Below are 14,646 nucleotides of genomic sequence, written 5' to 3'. Positions count from 1 at the left end.
CCGAAAACTCATGGAGTACCGGTACCCTTTTGCCTCACCTGCCCCTAAGGGCTGGGCCGATCCGCCCTCGGTCGACTCCCCCGGTCTCCCGCCTTGCCACAAAGACGCTCCTGTCTTTACCTGATGGTTCCTCCATCAAGGACCCGACAGACAAGTGGAGCACCTCGCCCGCTCTGCTTTTTGAGGCTGCGGGTTCCTCCCTCTCGCCCTCCTTTGCCTCTGTGTGGGTCGCAAAGGCGATCTCGGTCTGGGCAGAATCCCTTAACACTTCGCTTGAGGAATCCCAGTTCCCTCATACCTTCACAGAGGTAACAGCTCAAAATTGCCGCTGCGGCGGAGTACCTCATGCAGGCCTCCATTGACGCTGCTACCTGCGCAGCATTTGCCGCCTCAAATACCATAGCCATCTGTAGAGCTCTCTGGCTCTGACAATGGCGAGCGGACTCTGCCTCCAAGAAGTCTCATGGGCCTTCCCTTTTTTTTCAGACCGATTTGTTTTTTTTTGCGAACGTCTGGACAAGCTCATTTCTGATGCCACAGGAGGAAAGAGTACCTCCTTTCCCCAGCTGTCAAGGACAACCTTCACCAGACGTCCGCAGTCCTCGTTCCGCTCCTTCGGAACTCATTTGGTTGGTCAACATCCCGCGCTGTCCCCGCCGCCAGCCGCGGACTACGCAGGGACCGACCTCAGCTCTCCCCGAAACCCACTTCGTCATGGCAACCTAGACCGAAACAGTCCAGGACTAGGGAGACTCGTCCACGACGTTTTCTCCCCTCATGACTCCTTCGGCGCCCCGGAAGACACACTCATTGCAGGAGGTCGACTGCGGCTCTTTTCAACACATCTGGGCTGCTGCCTCAGACGACAAATGGGTGCGAGACCTTGTGTCTTCCGGTTACCAGGACCCGACCCCCGAGTCGGTTCTTTCTCTCAAACCCCCCAAAGACTCGAAAACGACACGAAGCTTTTTTTCTCAGCAATCCACTCGCTCCAAACAGCAGGAGTGATAATACCAGTCCCGGACGACGTGAAGTTCAGGGGTTTTCATTCCAATCTCTTTGTGGTCCCTAAAAAGGATGGGTCAGTTCGACCCATCCTGGACCTCAAACACCTGAACAAACATGTCAGATTCAGAATGGAGTCCCTAAGGTCCATTATTGCATCCATGGATGAAGGGGAATTCCTCGCCTTAGACATCAAGGACGCGTACCTGCACATACCCATCGCCCCAGATCACCAAAAGGTCCTCCGCATCGCAGTTCAGGACTCCCACTTTCAATTCGTAGCTCTACCCTTTGGCCTTGCCACCACACCAAGGGTCTTCACCAAAGTCATGGCGGCCGCCATGAGCGTCCTTCACGCCAGGGGAATTGTCGTTCTCCCTTACTTGGACGACCTCCTCATCAAGGCCCCCTCCTCCCGCGACTGCTCAACCAGCGTACAGATCACTGTGGACACCCTATCCCGCTTAGGGTGGCTAGTGAATCTAGACAAATCATCCCCGATCCTATCACGATCCTTCACCTTCCTGGGCATGTCCCTGGACACCCGTCGGGGCTTGATCCTTCTCCCCCTGGACAAGGCGATCGCTCTTCAACGAGCGGTACGCTGCCTTCTACGTCCTCCGTCTCGCTCCAATCGATAAAGCATGAAGGTGCTCGTTAGGATGGTGGCGGCTATGGAAGCAGTACCCTTTGCTCAACTGCACCTCCGCCCACTGCAGCTAGCCCTTCTAGCGGCCTGGGACAAGAGCCCCTTTTCCCTGGACAGACATCTTCACCTGACGCCTTCAGTCAGGTACGCACTCCTCTGGTGGCTTCAGTCCTCATCCCTATCGAAGGGGAGATCTTTTCTCCCAGCGAACTGGCTGGTCCTGACCACGGACGCCAGCCTCCTAGGCTGAGGAGCAGTGTACCGGCACCACACTGCTCAAGGACGTTGGATGCCCCAGGAGTCTTCCCTACCCATAAACATCCTGGAAATCTGCGCGATCTTCCTCGCGCTCAGGGCATTCTGCTCTCTGTTAGCGGGTCATCAGATTCGAGTCCAATCGGACAATGCGACAGCTGTAGCCTACATCAATCGCCAAGGGGTACACCTGCAGCAAGGCAGCTTATCTCGAGGCCCACAGGATCCTCAGCTGGGCCGAATCGACAGGGTCAGTGATATCAGCTGTACACATACCGGGAGTAGAGAACTGGGCAGCAGACTTCTAAGTCTCCAAGGCCTGGCCGCCGGAGAGTGGTCTCTCCACCCAGAAGTGTTCCTACACATCTGCACTCGCTGGGGTACACCAGACGTGGATATAATGGCCTCAAGGTTGAACGCAAAGGTACCCGCGTTCATACCCAGGTCACGCGATCCGCAGTCCATTGGCGCGGATGCTCTAGTCTGCTCTTGGCTCCACTTCCGCCTGCCTTACATATTTCCACCCCTACCTCTGCTGCCGCGGGTACTCAGGAAAATCAAGGCAGAGGGAGTCCCGGTGATACTGATAGCACCGGATTGGCCCAGGCGCGCCTGGTACGCTGAATTAGTACAAATGCTCGTAGACGTACCGTGGCGCCTTCCAGACATCCCAGACTTGCTGACACAAGGGCCCATTTCCCATCAGAACTCCAGAGCCCTGAGGCTGACAGCATGGCCATTGAGACCTGGGTATTAACAAGAGCAGAATTCTCCCCCGCGGTTATCTTCACCATGATCAGCCCCCGAAAGCCTGCTTTATCCCGCATTTACCACCGTACGTGGAAAATCTTCCTTTCATGGTGCAGGGAAACTAACGTCCAGCCTCTGCCTCTGGCCAGAATTCTCGATTTTCTGCAGGTTGGCTCTCAGTTCCTTTAAAGGGCACGTCTCAGCGCTCTCAATCTTCTACCAATGCCGCCTGGCTATAAAAAAAAAACAAAACGCAGGTCAAGACCTTCCTCCAGGGCGTTTCCCATCTAGTTCCCCCGTACAAACGGCCACTGGAACAATGGGACCTCAATCTCGTTCTGGACGGTCTCCAGAGGTCCCCCTTTGAACCTCTCAAGGAATCCTCCCTTGCTTTTCTGTCCTGGAAGGTAACGTTCCTGGTGGCAATTACGTCCATCAGACGGGTTTCGGAGCTAGCAGCACTCTCTTGCCGCGAGCCTTTTCTGATTTTTCACCAGGACAAGGTGGTTCTGCGCCCCCTTCCGGATTTTCTTCCAAAGGTTCCTACCCCGTATCATTTGAACGAGGACATTGTTCTGCCTTCCTTTTGTCCACACCCAGTTCATAGGGTGGAAAGGTCTCTGCATTCGTTAGACCTCGTCAGAGCTCTCAGATATTACATATCCAGGACAGCCCCCTTTAGGAAAACGGACTCTTTGTTCGTCATTCCTGAGGGGCCTAAGAAGGGACAGGCAACTTCAAAGGCGACTCTGGCTCGCTGGATTCGCTCTGCGATCCAGGAAGTCTACCGCTTGCAACTCAAGCCCATTCCTAGTGGGCTACGGGCTCATTCCACGCGAGCAGTTGGCGCTTCGTGGGCCATTCGGCATCAGGCTTCAGTGGAACAGGTGTGTAAGGCTTCGACCTGGTCTAGCCTACATACGTTTTCAAAGCATTACAGAGTCCATATCCAGGTTTCAGCTGAGGCAAATCTGGGTAGGACAATTCTGCAAACGGCAGTAGAGCACCTTCTCTCAGTAGGTGCTCCAGGCTGTCTGGGACTGGTTCCTAGTCCTTGGGTTGCGTTGTCTTGTTTTTATTTTTCCCACCCATGGACTGCTTTAGGACGTCCCATGGTCCTGTGTCCCCCAATGAGGCGTCAGAGAAAAACGGATTTTTGTGTACAAATCGTAAAATCGTTTTCTCTTAGCCATTATTGGGGGACACAGCACCCACCCTGTTGCCCTGTTGGGCCTTGGTTCTCTCAGTACCTTATTTGGTTATGACTTTTTTTTTTCTCATGTTCCTCTGTTGTGGTAAGTTTTTACTGGCTTTTCCTCCTACTGCTTGTGTACTAAAACTGAGCTTGCCTGGCCTGGCCAGGGGGTGTATACTGCAGAGGAGGAGCTATGCTTTTGCATCTACTTAGTGTCCTCCTATGAATAGGCAGCATAACACCCATGGTCCTGTGTCCCCCAATGATGGCTAAGAGAAAACGATTTTACGGTGAGTACACAAAAACCCGTTTTTTGATGCCTTCAATGTGAATCTACAATTTTCAGAGTCATGAAAATAAAGAAAACTCTTTGTATGAGAAGGTGTGTCCAAACTTTTGGTCTGTACTAATTATATATATATATATATATATATATATATATATATATATAGAGAGAGAGAAATATATGTATATAAATCTTCGTTTGCATTGGAGAGTGAGATGGAGGACAAGCAGCGTTCATGGATTCACTGAGTTCAGTAGCTCTTTATCACTTATTAGTACTTACTCTACTATGTTTCCTCTGATATGACTTAATTAGAATTATTTACACTTCTGATGCCGTACTTCATTATGTAAATTTCATGATGAATTAATATCCAACTATCGCAAATACTCACCAAATCGTTGATTGTTGACACTTCGTCCATTTTCAAAATATCATTGCTCGTTTGGGACGCAGGTTGTTCGTCGTTCCTGAGGCAGCACACATCGCTACGTGTGACATCCCGGCAACGACGAACAACAGCGTTCCTGCATCCTCCGGTAACGAGGTGGGAGTGACGTTCATGCGGCTGCTCTCTGCCCCTCCGCTTCTATTGGTGGCCTGCTGTGTGACGTTGCTGTGATGCCGCACGAACCGCCTCCTTAAAAAAGAGGTTGTTCGCCGGCAACAGCGACGTCGTTAGGAAGGTAAGTATGTGTGACGCGTACCGGCGATATTGTTCGCCACGGGCAGCGATTTGCCCTTGACGCACAAACGACGGGGGCGGGTGCTATCGCTAGCGACGTCGCTGCGTGTAAAGCAGCCTTAATGCTTGATCGAGTAACAAGCAGTGCCGAGCACGCTCGCCCGTTACTAAAGAAGTCATGGATGGATTTCTTCTTTTTGTTAAAAAAAAAAAAAAAAAAAAGACCCATCAACCCATATTAACTTGTGATTTTTCAGATGCTGTTTTCATTGACAATTTAATAATAATACTAACACAAAAGAAAAAAAAATCTTGTATTACTGTTAGTGATCCTTCCTTCTTGCTGGCCTATAACTTTTGGTGTTTCATATTTTTGTACTTTTGATAGATAAATAATTATGTTGGCCAAGCCAAAATCATTGTGCAGCTGGTGACCAATGGCAAAGACGTGCGGCTCCATGCACACAGCTTAGTGGGAAAGCATTGTGAAGATGGGATCTGCTCTATAAGCGTAGGACCTAAAGACAACATTGTTGGGTGAGTGGTTCTTTCTTTATTATTACAGGTGATTCTGGGTATATATGGGTATATATGTAAAGTAGAAGAAAGCAGGAAATAACTAGTAAACCTATGTGCTTGATTTCTTCAGATATTCCAAACCACAGCATGTTTCACACTTGCATGACATTCGTTTGCGGGTTTTGTGCTTTGACATCGCACTACCCACACTAGATGACTAGTAGTTCTGATATGTACACACTCGGTTTATCTGAAATGTTACAGCCTCTTTACTTCTAGAAGCTTTCTAAACCACTGATGAACAATCAAAATGGGGATTAGATATCAACATCAGAAGAATCAATGTATGCAGGCAGCCATGAACAAGATCAAATCCATTTGTAAGAGAGAATGGCACTCACCAGATATATGCTGTGTGGAAACGTATTTATTCAGGCTTGGAGGTTACATGTGCAGGGCGGGTAGGTGAGGAGGGAGAGCTAAACACGTCCGACGACGGCCGTTTCGCACTTGCAGAGGTAAACACGCCAGCCCGGTATTCTCAGGCTGGGGAGGGCAAGGGCCAGGGTTAATGCCCCCCCCCCCACCATCCCGCAGCCGAGAATATCAGCCCGCAGCTGCTGCGGGACTGTCGCATCCATTATGCGGCAGTCCCGGGGTGTCCCCAGCTCTTCCAGATTGCCGTGATGCGGTGGCAATCCAGGTAATAAGGAGTTAATTGGCAGCGGATCGCTGCCAATTAAGTCCAGGCTTAATCATGGCAGGGTCTATGATACCGCTTACATCATTAACTCATAAGTAAAGTGAATAAGCACACACCGAAAAATCCTTTATTTTAAATAAAAGATAAAAAAGCCCCCTCTTTTACACCTTTATTACACCCCCCAACACACAGCTCCGGCGTAATCCACGCAGGTCCCACGACGCTTGCATCCAGCCGCGACTGACATACTGTACAGAATGCAGCCTCGTAACAAGACTACAGAGGTAATTACAGGTCATTTCTCACGGTCGGTAATGTGAACACACTACCGACAGTGAGAACTGCAGTGTCCTCACAGGGACTCTATCTATTGATTGATAGAGGACAGATCAATCTATTGATTATCCATCTATCCTTCTATCTATCCCTCTATCTATCTATCTATCTATCTATCCTTCTATCTATCTATCTATCCATTCATCTATCCATTATCTATCTATCCATTATCTATCTATCCATTATCTATCTAGCCATTTATCTATTTTTTTTTTCAACATGCTTTATTTATATATTATTGCAGTTACAGCATAAAAAAACGCAGGGACCAACCTGCGGAAAAACCGTGGCAAAAACGCGGCAAAACCGCATGCGTTTTTCCCGCGGTTTTGGTGCGTTTTTTTATCGCAGATGCGGTAAACTTCAACTCCCAAACGTTTCGCAAGAAATTTTCTTGAGAAAAATCACTTTTCTAGTGCGCACATAGCCTAAACGCTGTTTTCATTTCTATTTCATAAATAATCAAAATAAGTAACTGTGTAATATAACTTCTTAAATAAATTTCCTTTATCTTCCTGGACTGATCGTTTATTCTCAATTCACTGGAATAATCTGTCCTCAGTGAACACAAATTTTCTCATTATAGAGATAGGAGGGGACAGTTTGGTGCACTGAATGTTCTATGGAGAACTTGAAACAGAATGCCTGTATCTGCCACAAGTGCCCCCATCTGACTCTAGCTCCTCCCCTCTCCATAGAATTGTAAAAGCACCAACCTCCATCTCCTATCTCAGTAGTGGGAATGTCTTCACTGATTACAGATTTTACCACAGAATTGAGAATTTTAATAATGATCGATCAATTCTGGCAGAGAAAGAAGCTGATTTGTCTGATAAGATATATTACAGAGTTCCATATTTTCATGTTTACTAATGGGTTATGATCTAAAAATTAAAATAACAGTTTTACTCTTGAAGTTGTGTGTACAGTTAATAATTTAGAATTCAGAATAAACTAAATTAATAATAATGTCTGACATTGCCCAGAAAGAAACAAATTGTCGTAATTGTTCTTAAATGTTCCCTGTATATTTGTGATACCAGTACTACAGACATTATAGTTTTAATTAACATTATATATACCATATATTGTTAATAACAATATATGGTATATTGTGAAATCTATGATTTTGTGAAATGTAATCATTGGTCTTACATTGCTAGTGCTTATTACATAAGGTGAATAAAATGCAACCACCCTGGGCTAGTTTACAATGGTGCATAGGAAAGTTTGAAAGATTAGATACTGTTAATAAAATATTATGGAATACATGAGAATATTCCCAGCTGTGGTTGTTGGAACGAAGGTGACCGATACAATGGGGGCCCCTTAGTGACCCCTTAAATACTGATTTCTGTGGAAAGCGTTAGCAGTCATTATCCTGATAATAGGGGCTCTGGGTGTCACTACTGTGACTGGGGTGGAAGCTGGATGTGGCTCCTGACCCTCTGTGAGAGCCAAATATGGCTCTCAAGGTCAGAAAGTTTTGGGACCACTGGTTTAAAGTATAGTTAAATGAAGGCAAATGTGACATGTACAGGGCCTAAGATACACAGGAGAGGGTCAAAGTGACTGTGAATAAAACTGTTGTAATCTGGTAGGTAAACATTAAAAGATTTAAAGGGGGTTTTCTGGTTTTGGAAATTCCCTTTCTTAAAGCTGTAGTTTGTTTAAAAAAACAAACAAACAAAATGTGCTTGACTCACCCGCTCTGGACCCAGCGCTTAATTTCCACTGCTGTTTCCGGTTACTGTTATTTTTTTGCAGCACTGGTGTCACGTCGACAGCACTGCAAGCAGTAACTAAGCCTCTAAAGGGGGCTTTACACGCTGCGACATCGCTAATGCGAAGTCGTTGGGGTCACGGAATTTGTGACGCACATCCGGTCGCATTAGCGATGCCGTTGCGTGTGACACCTATGAGCGATTTTGTATCGTCGCAAAAACATGCAAAATCGCTCATCGGTGACATGGGGGTACATTCTCAATTATCGTTGGAGCTGCAAGTACGAAGTAGTTCGTCGCTCCTGCGGCAGCACACATCGCTATGTGTGACGCCGCAGGAACGAGGAACCTCTCCTTACCTGCCGCTGGCCACAATGCGGAAGGAAGGAGGTGGGCGGGATGTTACGTCCTGCTCATCTCCGCCCCTCCGCTTCTATTGGGCGGCCGCTTAGTGACGTCGCTGTGACGCCGCACGGACCGCCCCCTTAGAAAGGAGGCGGTTCACTGTTCACAGCACACTGCCTTGGGAATGACGAACAACCTGCGTCCTCAACAATCAACGAATTTTTGAAAACGAGCGACGTGTCAACGATGGACGATTTGGTGAGTATTTTTCATCTTTAACGGCCGCTCGTTGGTGTCACACCCAATGACATTGCTAACGATGCCGGATGTGAGTCACGGAATCCATGACCTCAGCGATATATCGTTAGATACGTCGTTCCGTGTAACGGGGCCTTTACACTATATGAAAAGGCCAATATCTTTGGAACTATATGGCGGAATTGTAAACAGCAAAAGAGAAAATAGGCAGGGAACCTGTGGGAATAAAATATGCGCAAAAACTAGTCATTTTAGATCTGGTGACAGGTCCTCTTTAATAATAATAATAATAATAATAATAATAATAATATAATATAAAAAGGAAAAAGTTATACATTGAAAAGACAGGTGCTGAACTTTGTTGTAAAGCAGGCGAATGTGTAATACTTGTGCCACTAGCATACAAAATAATATTTTATTTCTTCCCTTGTTGATTGTTTGAATAGGTTTCCCAATTTAGGGATTCTTCATGTAACAAAGAAAAAAGTGATTGAGATACTTGAGACGCGCATGGTGGACGCTTTTAAGAAGGGTTATAATGCCGGTCTTTTAGTGCACTCTGAATTAAATTATCCATATTCAGCGGACAGGCCGTTGACAGGTCAGTGACACCTCACACTTGGAAAAGTTTGTTTCAAAATGCACAATATACTTACCGTATGTTGTTTACATTGCAAATGTGCTCATTTTATATTGCATCAGTGCTCAGCCTAGAACTGTAAATGTAGTATTTCTCTGACGCCTCATTGGGGGACACAGGACCATGGGTGTTATGCTGCCTATCCATAGGAGGACACTAAGTAGATGCAAAAGCATAGCTCCTCCTCTGCAGTATACACCCCCTGGCCGGGCCAGGCAAGCTCAGTTTTATCTTAGTGTCTGTAGGAGGCACTTCCTTTCAAGGTTTGTTATTTTTTGAGGGCGACGGTTTCCTTTGGGACCGATCTCCCACGACCATCAACGGGCGGGAACGTGGAGTGTCGCCTCCACGTACCCCCTCCTGCGACGCTGGATCCTGGGCTGGACGACGGGTTCCACAGACACCGATTTTCCAAAGCCCAGTGTAGAGGCCTGTGCCCCTATAGCCCAATCCCTCAGCCCCTCTCTGCAGGCTCTGAGTTGAATATGACACAGACACAGCAAGCTGACTCTGCTATTTTCACTGCCTGGAAAGCAGTGTTTTAAGGTGAGATCCCCCCTGACTGGTTTCCCAGACAAAGGGAGAAAAGACGCTGCAGGGAAGGCTCCCAGGACATTTACAGTATTTATTATGTGCAAGGAGCAAGGATCCTGCACACACAGTGTTAACTTTCTCTAGCTTGCTGGCTGGAGGAGGGGGAAGTTCTGCTGTTTGCAGAAAGTCTTGCAGATAATTTCCCGCAGGGGGGAGGGCCCAGGGCTCAGGGACTCACGCTGTTTTTATTTGCTCTGTTTATTTGCTCTAGCAGAAAATCCGGCTGATAACCACCGGTGACAAGCTGTGTGCTGACTGTAGGGAGAGGGGGGAAAACTCAGAAGCTCCCTTCCCGCTGTTTTTTACTACCCACAGCAGGGGGGGCACACCGACTCATCTTCCCGCTCTTTTAGCGCTAAGCCCCGCCCCCAGCGGCCACGATAAGCCCCCCCCCCCAGGAAAGCGTGCGAAGATCTTCATAGAGCTTAATCCCTCCTGAGGACAGGGTCATCGGCTGATTCTGGTGAGGTGCTTGCTTCAATTGTAGCTCTGCTGAGCAGTGCTAGCTTTGGCAGCACATATGCTCAAAGACAGAGCTACACAGAAGATTGATTAGCATATTAGCATGGCCCCTGAACAGCAGGCCAAGGATGATGACATGGAAATGAAATGAAACATTCAACATTTAATTGCTCCCCCTTCTGGCATACTCCTATTAGGAACATGCAGAAATCTAAAGGCACTAAGAGTACTAAGGCCCACATAGTCTATTATTCAGCCTGCACTGCCTGCCACGCTGAGCTACCACGTAAACACACCTCTTCTCTCTGTGAGTCCTGTGCCCCTATAGCCCCCCAAGACCCCCCTGCCACCACCGCCGCAACTGGCAGCCCAGAGCCTAGGGCCCCCAGCCCACCGGAATGGGCACAGTTTCTGTCCCAATCCATGGAAAAACTGTCACAGAACCTGGTTCTGGCTATGCAATGTCGTCCTTTAGAGCCTTCTGGGTCCCTGGACGGAACGCAGCCTGAGGATACCCCCATGGAGGATCCTTCTGAGATAATCCGGGCATATGCTTCACTGGTTGCAGGGATCAGGAAAAGAGCACACGGCCGGATGTCTCCAGCGGGCTCTCCCTCGGGAGCACACAGGGCAGGCTCTCCCACACGCTCCACGGCTTCTGATGAGCTGGAGGAGGGAGAATGCTGTTTGTACCAGGAGGATTCCTTGGTTTCATCACCCCCAGATGATCAAACTGCAATAGACTCCCTTATAGCAGCAATCAACCAAACTCTGCATGTGGAGGATCCCCCATCCACTACCACTGACCATGCGGTCTCCTTTAAGAGGGCAAGGAAACCCCAAAAGGTTTTCGCTGATCACCCAGAGTTTCAGGATATCCTCACAAAGCAAAGGTAGAAGCCTGACAGGCGCTTCGGTAACCGAAAACTCATGGAGTCCCGGTACCCTTTTGCCTCACCTGCCCCTAAGGGCTGGGCCGATCCGACCTCGGTCGACCCCCCGGTCTCCCGACTTACCACAAAGACTTTAACCGATGGTTCCTCCATCAAGGACCCAACAGACAGACAGGTGGAGCACCTCGCCCGCTCTGCTTTTGAGGCTGCGGGTTCCTCCCTCTCGCTCTCCTTTGACTCTGTGTGGGTCGCAAAGGCGATCTCGGTCTGGGCAGACTCCCTTAACACTTCGCTTGAGAAATCCCAGTTCACTCATACCTTCACAGAGGTAACAGCTCAAATTGCCGCTGCGGCGGAGTACCTCATGCAGGCCTCCATGGACGCTGCTACCTGCGCAGCATTTGCCGCCTCAAATACCATAGTCATCCGTAGAGCTCTCTGGCCCCGACAATGGCGAGCGGACTCTGCCTCCAAGAAGTCTCTCACGGGCCTTCCCTTTTTTTCCAGACCGATTGTTTGGTGAACGTCTGGACAAGCTAATTTCTGACGCCACGGGAGGAAAGAGTACCTCCCTCCCCCAGCTGAAGTCCAGGACGTCCTTCACCAGACGTCCACAGTCCTCGTTCCGCTCCTTTCGGAACTCATTTGGTTGGTCGACATCCCGTGCTGTCCCCGCCACCAGCCGCGGACTACGCAGGGACCGACCTTCTCAGCTCTCCCCGAAACCCACTTAGTCATGGCAGCCTAGACCGAAACAGTCCAGGACTAGGGAGACTCGGCCACGACGTTTTCCCCCCTCATGACTCCTTCGGCACCCCGGAAGACACACTCATTGCAGGAGGTCGTCTGTGGCTCTTTCAACACCGCCGCCTCAGACGACAAATGGGTGCGAGACCTTGTGTCTTCCGGTTACCACGTAGAATTTCGGACCCGACCCCCGAGTCGGTTCTTTCTCTCAAACCCCCCAAAGACTCGAAAACGACGCAAAGCTTTTTTCTCAGCAATCCACTCGCTCCAAACAGCAGGAGTGATAATACCTGTCCCAGACGACGAGAAGTTCGGGGGTTTTTATTCCAACCTCTTTGTGGTCCCCAAAAAGGATGGGTCATTTCGACCCATCCTGGACCTCAAACACTAAACAAACATGTGCACGTACGGAGATTCAGAATGGAATCCCTAAGGTCCATTATTGCATCCATGGTCGAAGGGGAATTCCTAGATCACCAAAAGTTCCTCCGCTTCACAATTCGGGACTCCCACTTTCAATTCATAGCTCTACCTTTCGGCCTTGCCACCGCACCAAGGGTCTTCACCAAAGTCATGGCGGCCGCCATGAGCGTCCTTCACGCCAGGGGAGTAGTCGTTCTCCCTTACTTGGACGACCTCCTCATCATGGCCCCCTCCTTCCGCGACTGCACAACCAGCGTACAGATCACTGTGGACACCCTATCGCGCTTAGGGTGGCTAGTGAATCTGGACAAATCATCCCCGATCCCATCACGATCCATCACCTTCCTGGGCATGTCCCTGCACACCCGTCGGTGCTTGATCCTTCTCCCTCAGGACAAGGCGTTCGCTCTTCAACGAGCGGTACGCTGCCTTCTACGTCCTCCATCTCGCTCCATTCGATTCAGCATGAAAGTGCTCGGCAGGATGGTGGCGGCTATGGAAGCAGTACCCTTTGCTCAACTGCACCTCCGCCCACTGCAGCTAGCCCTTATAGCGGCCTGGGACAAGAGCCCCTTCTCCCTGGACAGACATCTTCACCTGACGCCTTCAGTCAGGTACGCACTCCGCTGGTGGCTTTGGTCCTCATCCCTATCGAAGGGGAGATCTTTTCTCCCAGTGAACTGGCTGGTCCTGAAAACAGACGTCAGCCTCCTAGGCTGGGGAGCAGTGTACCGGCACCACACTGCTCAAGGACGTTGGACGCCCCAGGAGTCTTTCCTACCCATCAACATCCTGGAACTCCGCATGATCTTCCTCGCGCTCAGAGCGTTCTGCCCTCTGCTAGCAGGTCGCCAGATTTGAGTCCAATCGGACAATGCGACAGCTGTAGCCTGTATCAATCGGCAGGGAGGCACCCGCAGCAAAGCGGCTTATCTCGAGGCCCACAAGATCCTCAGCTGGGCCGAATCGACAGGATCAGTGATATCAGCGGTACACATACCGGGGGTAGAGAACTGGGCAGCAGACTTTCTGAGTCGCCAAGGCCTGGCTGCCGGAGAATGGTCTCTCCACCCAGATGTGTTTCTACACATCTGCACTCGCTGGGGCACACCAGACATGGACCTAATGGCCTCAAAGTTGAATGCAAAGGTACCCGCGTTCATAGCCAGGTCACGCGACCCGCAGTCCATCGGCGCGGATGCTCTAGTCTGCTCCTGGCACCACTTCCGCCTGCCTTACATATTTCCACCTCTACCCCTGCTGCCGCGGGTAATCAGGAAGATCAAGGCAGAGGGAGTCCCGGTGATACTGATAGCACCGGACTGGCCCAGGTGCGCCTGGTACGCCGAATTAGTACAAATGCTCACTGACGTACCGTGACGCCTTCCAGACATCCCAGACTTGCTGACCCAAGGGCCCATTTCACATCAGAACTCCAGAGCCCTGAAGCTGACGGCGTGGCCATTGAGACCTGGGTATTAACAAGAGCGGGATTCTCCCCCGCGGTTATTGCCACCATGATCAGTGCCCGAAAGCCTGCTTCATCCTGCATTTACCACCGTTCGTGGAAAAATCTTCCTTTCATGGTGCAGGGAAACTAACGTCCAGCCAATGCCTCTGGCCATCCCCAGAATTCTCGACTTTCTACAGTCTGGCTTGCAAGCGGGGTTGGCTCTCAGTTCCCTTAAAGGGCAGGTCTCAGCGCTCTCAATCTTCTACCAATGCCGCCTGGCTCAAAAACCGCAAGTCAAGACCTTCCTCCAGGGCGTTTCCCATCTAGTTCCTCCGTACAAACGGCCGCTGCAACCATGGGACCTCAACCTCGTTCTGGATGGTCTCCAGAGGTCTCCCTTTGAACCCCTCAAGGAATCCTCCCTTGCTCTTCTGTCCTGGAAGGTAACATTCTTGGTCGCAATTACGTCCATCAGACGGGTTTCGGAGCTAGCAGCACTCTCTTGCCGCGAGCCTTTTCTGATCTTTCACCAGGACAAGGTGGTTCTGCGCCCCCTTCCGGATTTCCTTCCAAAGGTTCTTACCCCGTTTCATTTGAACGAGGACATTGTTCTGCCTTCCTTTTTGCCCACACCCGGTTCATAGGGTGGAAAGGTCTTTGCATTCGTTAGACCTCGTCAGAGCTCTCAGATATTACATAATTACATATCCAGGACAGCCCCCTT

General features: G+C 49.7%; 1 protein-coding gene across 2 annotated transcripts in view; it reads left to right on the top strand.

Annotated features, from left to right (window-relative positions):
* Positions 1–14,646, top strand: part of NFKB1 (nuclear factor kappa B subunit 1) — a 183,740-nt gene that overhangs the window by 104,160 nt on the left and 64,934 nt on the right. For both annotated transcript variants that reach the window (XM_075336817.1, XM_075336807.1), the window contains exons 6-7: positions 5,214–5,362; positions 9,157–9,311. In XM_075336817.1, the coding sequence (XP_075192932.1) occupies positions 5,214–5,362; positions 9,157–9,311 (304 nt within the window). The remainder of the gene's footprint in view (positions 1–5,213; positions 5,363–9,156; positions 9,312–14,646) is intronic.

The sequence above is a fragment of the Anomaloglossus baeobatrachus genome, chromosome 1 (assembly GCF_048569485.1).
Source record: "Anomaloglossus baeobatrachus isolate aAnoBae1 chromosome 1, aAnoBae1.hap1, whole genome shotgun sequence".
In the NCBI taxonomy this organism is placed as follows: domain Eukaryota; kingdom Metazoa; phylum Chordata; class Amphibia; order Anura; family Aromobatidae; genus Anomaloglossus; species Anomaloglossus baeobatrachus.
This window is presented reverse-complemented; position numbering and strand designations above follow the sequence as displayed.